Source organism: Colletes latitarsis, chromosome 5 (genome assembly GCF_051014445.1).
Source record: "Colletes latitarsis isolate SP2378_abdomen chromosome 5, iyColLati1, whole genome shotgun sequence".
Taxonomy (NCBI): domain Eukaryota; kingdom Metazoa; phylum Arthropoda; class Insecta; order Hymenoptera; family Colletidae; genus Colletes; species Colletes latitarsis.
The window spans coordinates 37,067,395-37,083,004 of record NC_135138.1 but is presented as its reverse complement, the minus strand read 5'-3'; the positions used below and the strand labels follow the sequence as shown (position 1 = coordinate 37,083,004).

General features: G+C 45.1%; 1 protein-coding gene across 1 annotated transcript in view; it reads left to right on the top strand.

Annotated features, from left to right (window-relative positions):
- The first annotated feature begins 544 nt into the window (after nt 1–544).
- Nucleotides 545–15,610, top strand: part of LOC143341795 (zwei Ig domain protein zig-8) — a 38,337-nt gene continuing 23,271 nt past the window's right edge. The window contains exon 1 of the mRNA XM_076765012.1: nt 545–1,520. Coding sequence (XP_076621127.1) covers nt 1,460–1,520 — 61 coding nt within the window. The 5' untranslated portion in view covers nt 545–1,459. The remainder of the gene's footprint in view (nt 1,521–15,610) is intronic.

Below are 15,610 nucleotides of genomic sequence, written 5' to 3'. Positions count from 1 at the left end.
TTTCTACAAGCTACACCCTACAATTTTTACGCGTCACCGTGAGTCGAGTTACGTCCCGGACCGACAATGGGAGATCCTGTAGATCCCGGGCTCCGAAATCAGCACGCAGGGAGGTTACAGCTCGCATATCCTCGGCTATCGCGCGATCCACGTCTCATCGCGGGCAGATCGGCGATCATGGTGACGCGCGAAATGAACATGCGGCTAAATCTGTGGTCCCATCGCGAGAGCGGGCTCCAAAGAGTATCGTAGATCTCGTGGCTCGATCCCGTACTCCTTGCACGGCCTGCCACACTTTCTGCCCGTGACACACAGTGCCCGTACGTCGCGGGCCACCCTTAAGGCTACACCTACGTCCGAGGGTCGGGGTGTGGGTGAGCCCCGGTGGCGTCGGTGACGTCGTACGTGCGACAGGGTTTCGGTGTGCGGGTGGACCTTACGTGTGCGCGGACCCTGTTCGTGGACCCTCTGCGCGTTTCCACCATCACCAGGAGGTGGTTCGGAAGCGCGCATGCTCCCACGGCCGAGAATCTCCCCAGTCAGGGTAAATCTGCCACCGAATCGAGACGTGGTGCGTGTCCCGTCGTCCTATATACGATATGTCGCGTACACAGACGCGAGGTTCCCGTTAAAAAAAAAAAAATTATCGCGAATCGAGCACCGTTTGGAAATGTGTTTCCGCGCGACCCCCGAGTACGGAACGTTTCTCTGAGCGCCGGACAGCGCGTACAGTGTGAACCGTGCGCGACCAAGTTTCGCCTCCACGGGAATTTCCATAGAAAGAACCGCGCCGTGGACACGTGAAACCGTGTCGCGCCTCTGCTTCGGGCCCCTCGACCGGGCCCCGAGAAGTCCCCACGCTCGAAAAGTTTGCACGAGCCGCGACACGAAAGGGGGTTAGTGACGCTGTTGGTGACCACGGAATTATCTGGAACTCTTTATCTTTGCGCAGAAACTGGCCGATCGAGATTCGATAGGTGTCGTGCCACGGCGGATCAACGCTCCGCAGGGGTCGTAGGAGTTCAACGAATCTGTTAGGCGTCCGGATGTCCCGATCGTCGCGACCGTCGACACGAAACTCCCTCGCGTGAGACTCGATTACGCATAAAATCGTTCGTGCTAGCTTATTTTCACCGCTTGGACTGCCCGTGGATAAAGGATAGCCGCCTATGGAAGATCCAGGAGACAATAGACGGCCTGACGACGCGTTCGAGGCGACGCGCGAACTCTGATCCGACTAATCGCGGGCGAGCCTCGGGTCGTCGGATCTCGTGGTCGTCGGTGAACAGTGATTTCCGGTCTCGCGCGATGACAACGCGGCCGCGATAAAGGATATCCCCCCCCCCCCCCCCGCGTTGTGCTGGTACATGTCAGTGAGTGGACGGTGCGTTGTCATCCGATGAAGAGGATGTGAATCGCTTCGGTACCAAAGTGAACGCGCCATCAAACATTTGCGGACATGGCTTTGAGGTGGCAAGCGAGGCTGTCCATTGCTGCCATTCTCTTCATGTGCACGGAAGGTAATTATCAGTCTTGAACATTTCGACGATAACCGTTTCCCCGAAATAATCCGCTCGATCTCGCTAATTTTGAATGGCTATTAGGCGCCACCGAAAACGCGGTTTTCGCAGGGCGTAAACGGACTATTTAAGGACCAAAATACCGCCATTTTATTACGCCGTCGTGGTCAACGTGACACGAGTCTCTTCTTCCGCACGCTTATTTATTCATATCGCTTCTAAACGGGATGCACTACGCGGTATAACAATGTCAGTACATACAGAGGAGTTATTAATATTCGAAAACTAAAATTTATGGAATATTGTGGGCACAAGAATTTAAATTTTCAAGATCCCACCGAGTCTCGCGCCTCCTCCATAGTTCGCTATGTTGAATAATTTCTAATCGTCCGTAACTAATACGTCTCTGCTGCAAGGTAGATATATCATTAATAAACAGTGCGGAATAGCGTAATAGATGACCCAGATACGAACTCTGGAGCACTTCGGGTATAGCTTGGACTTTAGGCGAAAGGAGATCATTAAACTCAATAATCTAGGCACTGAGATATACGACGAAACGTTCTGCAATAGAATAGTCATCTAAGCAATTCCGTGGCCACGTCAAAGTTTGTATAGTTTGGTGATTAAACGTAACGTCGACAAATTACAGTAATTTTCACTCAATAGCAGATCAGATATTCTACGTATAAAAACCTTCGTTCGAGTCTATTAGGCGAAACGTTCTATTACGGGGATAAAGAAAGAATTGCCTTGTATTAAGGGGAATGTAGTGCCTCAAGAAAGTAGAATGTGGACATCGCGAAGCGAATTTACCACGCAAAGGCTGACTACAGCACCACACGAACCACGCTTCGCACGAAAGGTTTTTTTCCCTCCCACAGAATAGTCAGCCTTCGTACGACGAAATTACTTGCTCTTTCTATCCAGTGTCCAGAGTTTTATCAAGAGTTTCACTCTTGAGAGTTTCTATCGAGAATAAGCTTCTTTTCGCACGAGCAGGTCGAAGAGCCATCGTGCTGGAAGTTGCTCGTCACTCGTAAGGTTGACCGTGCGAAAGGATCCTTCCTCCCCATGCTGTGTTCGCTAAAGGTTCCTACTCTCGTGGACATTGAACTTCGGAAAAAGCTGACCCAGTACCAATAATCTTTCCACGATAAAAGAACAACGAGGTTAGGACGAACTCGGGGAACGGTCGCGCGTATTAATTCGCTTGGAAACACTCGTTGATCCGACAGATTGCCGGGAGGAGTTACTCGATCGAAAATGTCGTAGCTATCGAGCGGCAAAATGGTACAACTAATGGAATTAGCGGCGTGCATGCGTGCGTGCGACGCGAATTTATCGTATGCATTATTCATAAGTCGGTTGCTCGTGGCTCTGCCTCGGAAATGATACACGGGGATGGAAAGCGTTTTTCTTTCCGCCGTGAAACGCAACACGACGGCCGTCGTGTACACGGGAGGCCCGTTAATATCGATTCTCGTAAACTAATTACGCGTCTCGCGACGGATCGCGCTCGAAAATCAGACGCGTCTACTAGCCGTCGTCGCGGGACGACGCCTCGTACCCCAGGCTTTACACCTCGTTTACGCCATTGTCGTTCTGGACGAACAACTTTGGCAATTTCGTTCGACGCTATACACGCCCGCGGCGGTCTCTGCTCGCGATCCGAATTTGCTTCGGTAAATTAAACGCTTGTCTCGGAACCGCTCGATCCAACGCCGCGAAACTTCCAACGGACACGACGCCGGATCGCGACTAACGCTCCCCCGCGAGCACAAAGTCGATGACCCTTTTTCATTGTTTCGAGAGCACCATAGGGAATCCAGCCAGACGAATTCACCTGGAAGAAAGTTGTTCGAGCCATGAAACCGGGGGACCCAAACCCCCCCAACGGTAGAGAGCTCGCGAGTTTTGATCAGTAATGCATTTCACAATATCGTATTTCCTAAATTCTTGCCTCTGACAAACATGAGAAGGTTTCGTGAATATTGCAATAGCGTTAATTCAATTTTCAATTTCCTGATTGATAATGTCGGAGTTCCTGACGACGAATCCTACGTTCATGCATTAAATATGTAGAACGCATACATATTTGATCATGTTCTATTTTATCCTATCGGTAGAGTACTCGCATATTTCATTAAGTATCTAAATTTATCTCCGGTATCCATGCAATTCGAATACAGGAATAATATTGCGACGCGTTGAACAACCCTATAAAATTTGTTTGAGAATGCGAGAATGTCTAATGCCGAAGAAGCTGCTGGATTGTTCACTTTGTCAGGAGTATGTCTTTGTAAAAGATTGCACAGTTACTTTCTTCTTTTCATAAAAGAAAACTCACTGTAGCATGCTAAGCCGCCATAAGTGTCTCTTTTCACTTTAGCAATTCTTTTCGTATTTGCTTCTTTGTCTTGTAAGCATCTTGCGAAAAATCAGATTTCTCTTTGTACTTAGGAGTGAACGCGTGCATCTATTTTACTCAAATTGTCAGTAATTAATTTCTCAAAATGTGAAATTCCCGTTATATCACTTTGACAGAATTTATTTACGACTGATATCCGTTTAATCTCGTTTCAAGATTGACCAGTTCGTACCCTTACACCCAAAATCACATGAATCCTGAGACTCCATTTCCATTTACTCTACTCCCGCAATCGATACTCTAATCAAAACATTTGCTCGATCCCGTCCGCTCTGTCCCAACCACTTGTCATTCATAGTCAGCCATACGATCCATGACGCACAAATATCTCTCGTACCTACAACACTGTTCGGGGCTTTCTAACGCAAACCGTGGCCGTTTTTGACGAGAGTTCTGACGGGTCACCAGCGTTGCAGCCAGCTTCGTCGGGGGTTTGGGTTACGCGATTGGATTATCGATCGAAAATTCTTGATTGGAACGCTCGAATGAGGAACTAAACAACTATGCTTCCCACTACTTGGACTCTGACTAGCTCACTCTTTTCCAAATAAGCAAACTAAATTAACTCGTGCAATTAATTACTCCAATTTAAATACCTGACCATACACGAAGCCAAACAAAAAGGTAATTCGAATATGGAATCGCTCGCGACGAAATATTTACCTGCGTTTATGGGCAATTACGGTGTATTTGGGAACGTTTCGTTTTAATCGCAAAAATTAGCGAGAAAAATGCAGATTTTCGTAGCAATACCGTGGATAGGATATTAATGCGTCGAAAATCGCGAAAATTAAACTCTACACGCCCTCCAGCTATCAACGACTCCTCCGAAAGTACCAAGTTTCCTCGAATAGTCGCTTCGTCGAGTTTCCTTCTCGTACCATTAGTACGTTCTTAATGCCTCCGTATCATAGCCCAAAACAATTTCCATAGTGAAAATTGCTTATTTATCATTCCCTTTCCTCCGAGCTAAATAAATTACAAGCAGACGAATACTAATAGGTTCACTATCGGATAATGGACGTTCTGGTATAACTTCTCCGACGGAAAAGCGATTTCTTCGTCGATTGACACGTTATCGCGTCGCGACAGTGACGATTTCTGTCGTAGGAGTAACCCAATAACAGATTTCCGATCGTTATTTTTATCGCGAGAATTACTCGAACGGATCGCGTCAATTCTTCCGTCTCGTTAATTCCGCCGTTCTATGGGAACGATGAAGCAGGAGCGCGGCGGCTGTTCGGTTTAATTTACCGCCGAATTTGCCCCGAACGTTTTGACTCTAATTGCAATTAATTACGAAATATTATTTCGCCAGGTCCGCGTGTTAATTACGAGCGCTTGTCTCATTTACATTCGACTGACGCGGGATGAGTTTCCGCGAAGTTTGCAGCGATACCCGAACGAACGCCTGGGATTCGCGCGTTGTTCGATCCGCATCGCGGGATCGTGCAACGCGCGATACAATGTTTCCACGACGAAGCGGCAGTAAAGTTTATGCTAATGTCGGCTATGAAATCCCGCGACTTTATGCATGCCGTTACCTTTACGCTCGCCGCGGGTAAATGATTCTGAACAATACGAGCATAATTCCCACGGCGGAGAGGATAACTGCGCGACTGTTCGAGATGAAGCAAAGCAAGAAACGGCGGGGAAAGCCGGGAAACCAGCAGCTTCGCGACAATTTTTGAAGTCTTCTTCCGTGACGTTATGGTTAAAATTTGCGTACCTCCTTCTTAGCATCCGAGAGACACGATTTCGCGTTATTCTTCCATTTCGTGCGATGATAAAACTCGCGAAACGCGTAGGAGTATTTCGATTCGAACTATTTCAAACATCGAACGTAGTTCGTGATAATGCACGGTAGACAAATATCAACAACTGTATTCCAAATAAATAATTTGAACATTTGTGGAATTACGGGAGAAAATTAATTCCTGATCGGTCGGTATCTCGAACCGCGAAACAATTACGAAGCGCCCAAATTTAAACAAAACAGTTGTCATTGGAATTCTCGCCCCCCAACGAAGAAATCAATTATGTCCGTTCTTCGATTTCGACGGAATTTACGCGTGAAAAACGATCAAATTTCGCGTTTCTCCGGAGTGCCGGGAGCGCGAACAAAAATACAGCTTCGGTCGACAGATTTCGTTGATAGTTTCGCGTTACCGAAACGGTTAAAATCCAGCCACCGATTCGCTGAAAACGTTCGCAGTACCATTCACGGCTCTAGTGTTGATCCGCAGTGCCATTTAAATATTCGTTCGGTCCTCGAAATACTTCAGAAGACAAACAAATATCTTCAGGATTTTTTCCTGAAAATTTTCCTGATCGAATTGTGCATGGTTTCCATTAACATTCTCAATCAATGCTCCAACGTATAAAACTTTCTTCGAATCTATTCTGTGATGTAACTTGGAGCTATTTTGTTAGGTAAGGATTTTTTCCTGAAAATTTTCCTGATCGAATTGTGCATGGTTTCCATTAACATTCTCAATCAATGCTCCAACGTATAAAACTTTCTTCGAATCTATTCTGTGATGTAACTTGGAGCTATTTTGTTAGGTCGAAACGGCGTTGACCCGGTTATGAAGTCATTGTCACAGCGCACCGAGTGAAAAGTTGAAAAGAGCGAGTGACATTGTTTGCGTCTTCGCGCGATTTCCTCGTTGGACGTTTCCTTTCCGTACGAACGTCCCAGGGAAACGCAGAACTTTTAGAAATCTTATCTTATTGCCTGGCTGCGTCGTCGGCGAATTTCGCAGGTTCCAGCGCGCGCTATCGAACTCGGTCGACGTGGGTACCATTGCGACTCCTTTATCTGGATGATAAATTGCGCTATTCCGTATCCGTCGCTCTGGTTCGAGACTAACGATCGCGACATTTTCACCGCATCGAAATGAATTGTTATAATTTTCCTGCGACGTTTTTGCCCCGATAAAGAAGTGACCGAACAAAGTTCCACGACGAAGCGTTCTTCGGTGTATTTGCACCGACTCGATCCCAGAACCGTGAATGTATATTTGCATCGAAAGGAGGGTAAATATGCTGACTATATCGCGTCAATGAAACAAAAAAATAGAAGACGATTCTGGTCCCAAGTTCCAGGACGCTCGTTGCGTGCTTTCAAAGTACGCCTGGACACAATCCGCGTTCAAAATAACAGTCGGTTGGTTTTGCCGTGGCGCACTAGGTGCATTGTCCACGGAAGAGGTAAATCTACGGTGAAGAACGATTTTCATTCGTCCGCCTCGGCGCGGAGTCGAGTGGAAAAAAGGTCATTACGGGGATTAGCGAAATGGAAACTGCGAGGATTTCGTTTCACTTTCCAGAGCCGATGGACAAAAACGACGCGACCCGTTTCCAACCGAATCCTTCTAAATTATATTATTCGACCGTTCTTTCTGCATGTGACCGAAATTTAGATTACGATACAATGGAAATATTTCTACGCCTTGTAGTATAGAGTCTAGAATACATCGCACTCGATGCTTTGTTTTCGAAAGAAACAGTTTTGAAACTTCATACACGTCGCGAACGTCAGCGCAAGTAGAATCAGCGAGTAATGGTCAGACGCGTCAAACTGCATTTTTCAGGGAAACTACAACCGATGGAGGCCTTTCTAATGATAATAATTCTTTATTTAACTTTAGAGGCGAATCGGGACATCTGTTTTGGCACTTCTTCGCGTTGGAAAATGATTTTAGAACGAAACGAGGGACGATCAAAATAACTTTGCACCGCTCGGGTTTCGAACGACTTAATTACGTCGCAGAGTGCATCGCGAGGAAAGTTCGGGACGTCGAACGGCGAAACTGGTCGCGAATAACGAGCGCCGCGACGACCCCGTGGAAACTTTTCCGCCGGGAGTCCATTCCGCGGCCACTTTCCATCGTCGACGCTAATTTCATACCCGTTAGCCCGATCTCGCGGAAATTCTCGCGCCGTCGAATTTAGTCCAGCCTATCGGTGACCCTGGTGCTCGAAAATAAACGCCCCCGACGGCTGACAGATGCTTCGTCGATTCGGAAAGTTCGCTCGGAAGCGAGTAAGAAACTTCCCCCGGAATCGTTTTACTTCGCCCCTACGAAACTTGGAAAGTATGACGAACCTTGAAATAACTTTTTGCAATAATAAAACGTCGCTTCCTCGTGAGGGAGTTTATACCCAGTTGCACCTCGTTGTCCGGGGCGCGGCTCATTACTGGCCTCGAAAGGAACGCACCAACGTGTGCAAAGTGCTCGGTAATTATTAAGTTGTTGCACGCGAATTGCTGGATTTTTCAATTCCACAAAGTTACCGTCGAAAGTAATACTACGAACGATTTAAATTTTTTACACCTCTTCGTTCAACCCGGTGTGCAAGACAGTTATTTCGAGTTTCCTCTGATAGCAATTTTTACGTTTGTTTCTCTTGCCGAGAAATAAAAGAAAATTCAGGAATTCTTGGTCATGTGAGAATTTCCAACAAGAAACGTGCCGAGGTATGCATCGAAATGAGCGCAAGATACTTCGAACACCTGCTATCGTTTTTTCCTGGCACGAAATTCACATTTTCTAACACATTTCTATTCATTTTTTTTGTGTACTGTGTATAACAATACATAAACTTGCAGTTAAACGAGACATTTAATCGGAGCTGGTGAAACGTCGTCGTCCCTTGGACTTTCGTTAATAATAAGGGAATCGAGACGCTCGAAAATTTCACTTATACGATATTTATGGAAATGTGAGTTCTGTATTATGATCGTTTTCAAGTAATTTATCTGGATTCAGATAACTATTGGACTTAGATTCCTGTTCCAAACGCAACAGTCACAGAAAACCACCGAGATTCGCCACGACAACCTAAGAGACGAGCTGAAATAGGACATAGCCTGTGGGGAAACTAGACAGAACAGTCAAAATGGTTGAAAACGATTATACTACTGGTTACTACAATATTTACTGTGGGAAAATAGTATTTCGTCAGGAATTATAATATTATATTTAATAACAGCAGGCTACCTACTAGTATTATCGAAGCAAAACTAGGCTGTGGTTCAGATAAACAAGTAATGTCGCTGAAGAATGCTACTTTGCGCGTGTGAACTTCGGAACAACAGTCTGTGTATATTTAACAACTGAATGCATAACAACTAGAACGTGACTGTGTAAATTTGCACATGTAACGGTTTAGTAGTGTCTGACTCGAGTGTGTTCCTGAATATTTGACTGTTTGTTTCTGACTGACTTTGACCGAATGTTTGCGTTGTAGACTACGTTTCGCGTGACTTTCCTCGGTAATATTTAGGTTGTTTCATTGGTCGACGTAACAAAAAGGTGATGAATCTATGTGTGCTCGATTGATGGATTAGTTTTGTCGGTCGCGACGATTTTTAATAAAGAGAAGAATCGACGCAAACAAGCAAACGAACATAATAAATGTGTATTCGACAAATATTTATGTGCACGGTATTCGAAACGTAACGAACCGTACGCTCTGATGTACGATAATTCGAAGTATGGAGGTCGCGGTGAAACTCGCAGGCAGAGATTCAGTGACGGAATGATTTATGACGTCAATATTGAAATAAACTGGCAAAGATTCAATAGTCGGTATAAGGAAGCTTCGGTGCTCCATATAGGGAAACTTGGAAGCGAAGATGTACAACTGTTGAATGTCGACTTAAAAATGAAGTGGCATACATACAACGGTGGAGTGTCTAGTTACAAGTGAACTGGCTAACCTACAGTGGTTGACTTATGTAGGAGTTGTCTGAATTTTTAAAGATTTCGGAGTAGGGAGACTAGGTCAGGAGAAAATTTAGGACACTGTGTTTCGGAACATGAAACAGAATTTTGTGACGCAAAGGTTAAATGACGCAAGCAAAACTTCAATGTGAACGAAATATGTATTAGGTTAAGAAGGATGGTGTTCCTCCCTTCTGAAATATATTGGCTACTCAAAGTCGCTTGCTCGGTACAGCGAATATCGCGATAAAGAAAAAGGATGAAAGCACCAGAGTCTAATCAAAAAGGCGCCAAGAACTGGACAAATCGACCGGACTTCCGGAAATACTCGCGGTGAAATACGCTGACGGCGTCGCGGGGCTTGTTACTTCAGCCCTCGCAGAGTAGGAAACATTAAGTCCCAGCGTGTTTTAATTACGAGCCTAAGCGCGAGCACCCTCGACCCGTTTAAACGCGAGAGAGAGCCTGCGCCAGTCGCCTGCTGCATTTCCGTGTCACGTGACGGGTGACGATAAACTCACAAAATCATGGCCGTTCCATTATTTCGCGACGTGGCCCACTTATCCCCACATAATGGATACAGAAGTGTCGTCGGCTCGTTTTCACGGCAGACGGGAGGATCGACCTTCGCGGACTGGATTTACGCGGTGCAAGAACAGAGAAAGAGGGACACGCGAGGGAAGTAAAGATGGTGGGAGGGTTCGAGCTTTAATTAATTGCTTTTATCTCCCGCCACCCTCTCGGCCAACACTCGTCTTTCTTTTTACTCTTCCGCTTTCCCCCTTGTGCTCCACTTCGCGCGCCTTCTTCCTTTTATTTTGGTCGCACGCTACGAGCAAAGGGGATGCAGCTTCCAAGGAACGAAGCAATGAAATCTGATCCGAGATCGTTAACGGGTCTAATAGGGCCGATACCGTGCAGCTTATGCGCCGATAAATTGCAAGGACGCGCGCCGGGACGCTCTCTGACGTTCCGAGCTGCCTCAGCGACGATAGGGCGATTTATCGTTTGGACGGTTTTTCCAAAGAGATTTTTCACACGATCCATATTAGTCGCCCAGCTGAACGCGGCTACGAACCGAGCCATCCGTTACGCCATTTTCTCCATTACCCCATTATTCCGTGTTTTCAATAATGATTTCCTAATAGATGGGAACGTTTACCGGAGGACTCGGAAAATCGATCGATTAGGAGACGATTAGTCGAAAATCTAAATGCACGATACCAGTCCTCGGCTTATATAAAATTATAATCTTAAGACTGAATCCATTTTGGTAATGAGTATCGTTCGAACAAACTCGTTAACAAATCCATCGGCGAGATTTAATTTTCGTTGGAAAGAACAAACGCTGGGCCCTCGTCGTTAACGAAATTGAAATCGAAACGACATTTATTTGAAAACGTCGATGGTTGGACTCTTGCACGCGACACGATTGTCCCCTTTGACGTTTTTACATTAACGGTGCACGGCCATTGAAACGGGGGTTGTTTATTTGTTACTCCTATAATTGCCCGGCGAGCGGAACTTTAGAACGCCAACGAAACAAATAACGCGGCTAGGACCTGTGCGGCGATTGTTCGGCCAAATAAATTACAAAAGCGCCACGTCGTTGTTATTTAAATTTTCCACTTGATTTTTACCTTTTCAATGGCAAAACGGACGGATTTAATTCACCTTCCCTGCAGAGCGTCCAGGGCTTTTCATTATTGTGTAAATATAATCCATGCATGTCAAAGGCTTTACAGTTTTATTTCAGAAATCCTATTCCGATTTTCATAACATTTTTTTCCGATTAGCGATACTATCGTCGAAACTTACTTTCTACGCGTTTCATTTCCAGCATACGATGGTTATTAAATTCGAAATTCTTTGGTGAATCGCTCGAACGAAAGTAATTACTGCTTGGTTGCTGCACGTAATATAATCCAGCTTTTAATCCGTGCGTTTGCTATTCTTGCGCGTGGCTCGGCCCTAATTGACATACAAATGCTCGTCTACTGTTCTGAATATTACGCTCGCATCTCGTCGGCTCTGATAAAGACAAACCAAAAAACGGAAGAACGTATTACCCGAGTAAAAATAATGAACGTAATACTACGAAATAAATGTACAAAGGCTAGAAATAGAGTGAAATGGAAATACGGAAGAAAGGAAAGGTGAGAGGTGCGCGAGTACGAGTCAAGGCGAAACCGTGGCACAAAGGGGAGCAAAAATTTATTCGTTAGGGGCTACGAACACGAACTCTGTATTTACTCGATCGAGCAGTTATGGAACATTATTCTATCGTATAATTCAGATTGTAATTTTATCGACCAAACAAACCGCTCGAAAGCTGTGCGCCTTACGCCGGTTGCTGGACATTTTCGTCCGAAAATTTTCGCCCGGATGCTCGCCGACGTACAAACAGAATATACAAACTGCGAAACGAGAAACGCCGGTATGTATTCTGTCACGCATCGCACATAATGCTCCTGGAACGTGACCAGGCGGTTATGCCAGACAGGTACATATAAGTTGTACACCGAAACTATAGCCAAGGATCAACGTACGACGAAGCCCGCGTAGATTCCATCGGAGTCTCGTTTGAAAATTGAAACAAGCGAACGGAACTTATCGCGTCGCGTATATCAATATTCTCGTCGTTTTGTTCGCTTCGTCTTGCCCCCGCACACAAATCATCCCCGCGGCGGAGCGCGAAAGTTATGCTGGCAGACCACGTACGCGTACACCGTGCTATTTATTTCCCGCAATCTGCGGCCAGGTGGAAAAGGGAAAAAAGAAAAATATAACGCGGCCGCATAGCTTCGGCCAAAGCAACACGGAGAGACAAATCTGTGACGCGGTCACGCGACCGCCCCCGCGTGATTAAATTACATTGCCTATTTAAAAGATAAGGAACGCCTTATCGAACTTATTTATCGGTCCTGCGGGGCTTTGTACCGGAGACCGATTTGCCCGCTCGCGGCTTCATCTAGCCCCATTTAATTCCCCTGATTTACACTAAATACGCACGTGACCGGCCCCGCGATAATTAACTGCGCCCTGAAAAGAACAGCTTGTAATCGTTTTTCTCGGCACGAGCTTCCGACACCGTCGGACAAATTTCACTCCCTCTTAACGAACAACGAGGAACCCTTGCATTTTCTGAAACCATATCCGCGGCGAATATTCCATTCGATCGTACGCGAAAGTGCAGCTTTCGAGCCAACAAGTTGGCAGACTCGTATCTGTTCCGCCGCGACCGCTTTTGATGAAACACTATGGTCATTAGCGCTAATCCATCAAGCGTCCCTAAACTTTGACCACTTTCCTCGAAACTGGTTCGCCATCTATATCCAAAATCTACATTACTGTCATCGCACACGGTCGATGTTGTTTCCCTCTGGCATAGAGACATATTTATAAAATACTATTAATTAATTAGAAGGCTGGCAGAGGCAATTCTTCCACGATAAATGAAATGAAAATAGTTGTAGAACGTGAGAAGAGAAACATCTTGATAGTTCGTAAGGAAAAGGGGCATAAAGAAGATGATCATCTCCATGTTATTAGAGCCGGTTGCGATAAAAACGTCCGACGTAAATTTTATCAGAATTTTATTTCACCGGACTTTAATAACACGAAGATGATAATTCTCTTTATACCACCCCTCCTTACAGACTATCAAGATCTTTTCTCTTTCTTCTTGTTTCAGGGATTTCCTCGTGTTCTACGAGGCGCAACCTAATACTCGATATAACTATTAAATCACGAAAAGTAGCTTCGACTTTCTTTTCGTGTGTCGAACGAAGACCAGTGGATCGAACGCTTTTATGGTTCTTAATTTCCCTCTACGTATATCTCGAACACTCGATTTAATTCGTTCCGGACACGGGCTGCGGCGTAGCCCGGAAGTACAAGCCGCGGGGGCTCGAAATAAGATCATAACTCTCAGGAAAACGATCTTTCTACGCTCCGCTAAAGGTCGTTCTCCCCGAAGTTCCAGAGCGATCTAAATATTCAGATCACCGGCGACGAAACCGGGAATTCTCCCTCTGGCTTTCTCTCTTCCTCTTCGGTTGGTTCTGCCTAGAAATTGCGGCGAAATGCGGAGTGGACGGGACGGGGGCCGTTGCCGCAGCCAGAGTCCCTTAAATACCTTAATCTCGAAACGCCAATGCGATTCGCGTGCAAATCCTTTGGGCCAAGGTGCGGCAATAACGTCGTCGGATCGGGGATTCCGCGCGAAAGTAATTTCGACCTTCGACATGCGGCAGGGATGTCGACACCGTGAAGATTATCTACGAAGCGTTGTCGGATCCACGAGAACCGAGAAGGAACTATGTCTCCGTTCAACGAATTATTAATACTCGGATGGTATTTGATTTTAACGACCAATATTCTCGAGCAGATTCTACTAGAATGATCAACGATTGCTTCAGTAAACGATCTACCGAAAGTAGATTCTCCGTGTTCCATTAGGAGGGGGGTAGGGAAATTTTATTCAATATAAACACATATTTATACAATATTGCACAGTTACACATAAATCTCCTGGGATTCTTCGAATACTTACTAGAGGCTGCCAAAACAAAGAGACAGACCCCCTGCACCTAAAACAAAGGAATTTATTAGAATTTCAGTCTATTCCAAAGCAGTTCCAAAGAAAAATGTATCTTTTATGTTAGTGATCAATGTATTAATGCAAATAAATGTATGAGACATTCGTATTTTTCTACATAAACATTCTGTTCCGCCTTCCCCTCGGATTCTAAATCGCTTTATAGGGGTTGCGACTCCTCCCTTTCGGATATCATTGCTCCACAGTTTGAAACTCTCTTTTCTTAACTCTGTAACTCTCTCGTCGCAACCGACTAAACTCCCAACCTAATTTCACGCGGTCGTGACAAATATTTGCACACATTCGTGTCACGCGTCGCCAAACTAAAATTCGAATTAATTCTACGAATTCACTCACACTACCGTTTCGTAATTTCAATGCACAGTAACGTCGTATGTTTATTTCAGAGGTATCGCGAATAAGCAAACAACGTCATTACTTCGAAACCAATTTTTCGAATATTTTCGCATTCAAATTTGATGCAATCTTTGCTGTTTACATTTCATGTATACGAAAATGATTGCGAAAACAGTAAGGAAAGTGGAGATTCTGAAACCAATTGTACAGAGACACAGATGATAATACTGTAGACTGAAAATATTTTCGAAGTTTGACCGACCAAGGCGAATATAGAACTCCATGCAACCGAGTCAACTAGGACGCTTATTCGGAAACCATTCTCAATACACGATAACACGGGCCAACGTCGTAAATCTGATGTTCAATAATCCCAAAGTCATCAGAGGGACAAGTTTCCGCGATTGCGAAGCGAGAAAGCAAACAGATACACCCACCGCATCGTATCGATCAACTCCTCTGTTCCATGTCAAACATCCGCACACGTCCCATTTGATGTATTTGCACTCTGCCGTCGTACAAGACGCAGGAACAGAACGCGCTTAGGCTTTACAAAGGACACGCTTAAATACACAGAAAGTGGTTAACCATCACTCAGGATGTATTTACTCATCAGCGTTTAACTACCAAACAAGACGCGCTCCTAAAACGGACCACAGCCTGGCAAGGTTAATTGCGTAAACTTATGTTTCGAGAAAATATTCACAAACTTCCGTGATAATCCGTGTCGTTAAAACAAGAGATGTAGGCGAAACTTTTAGCTGATCCTCTAAAGTGGAACTGAATTCTTAATTTTCAGATATAATTTTAAACTACCTTGCGTCATATATTTTTACGTATTTTATCCTTTCGTCTTTGATGATTTGCAAGTCACAGTTTGAGGTACCCTGAACTATATCGTCTTTAAAACCTTTGTATTTTCACCCTCTGTATCATGGTACGTTTTATGGTACTGCAACAACCATAGCTG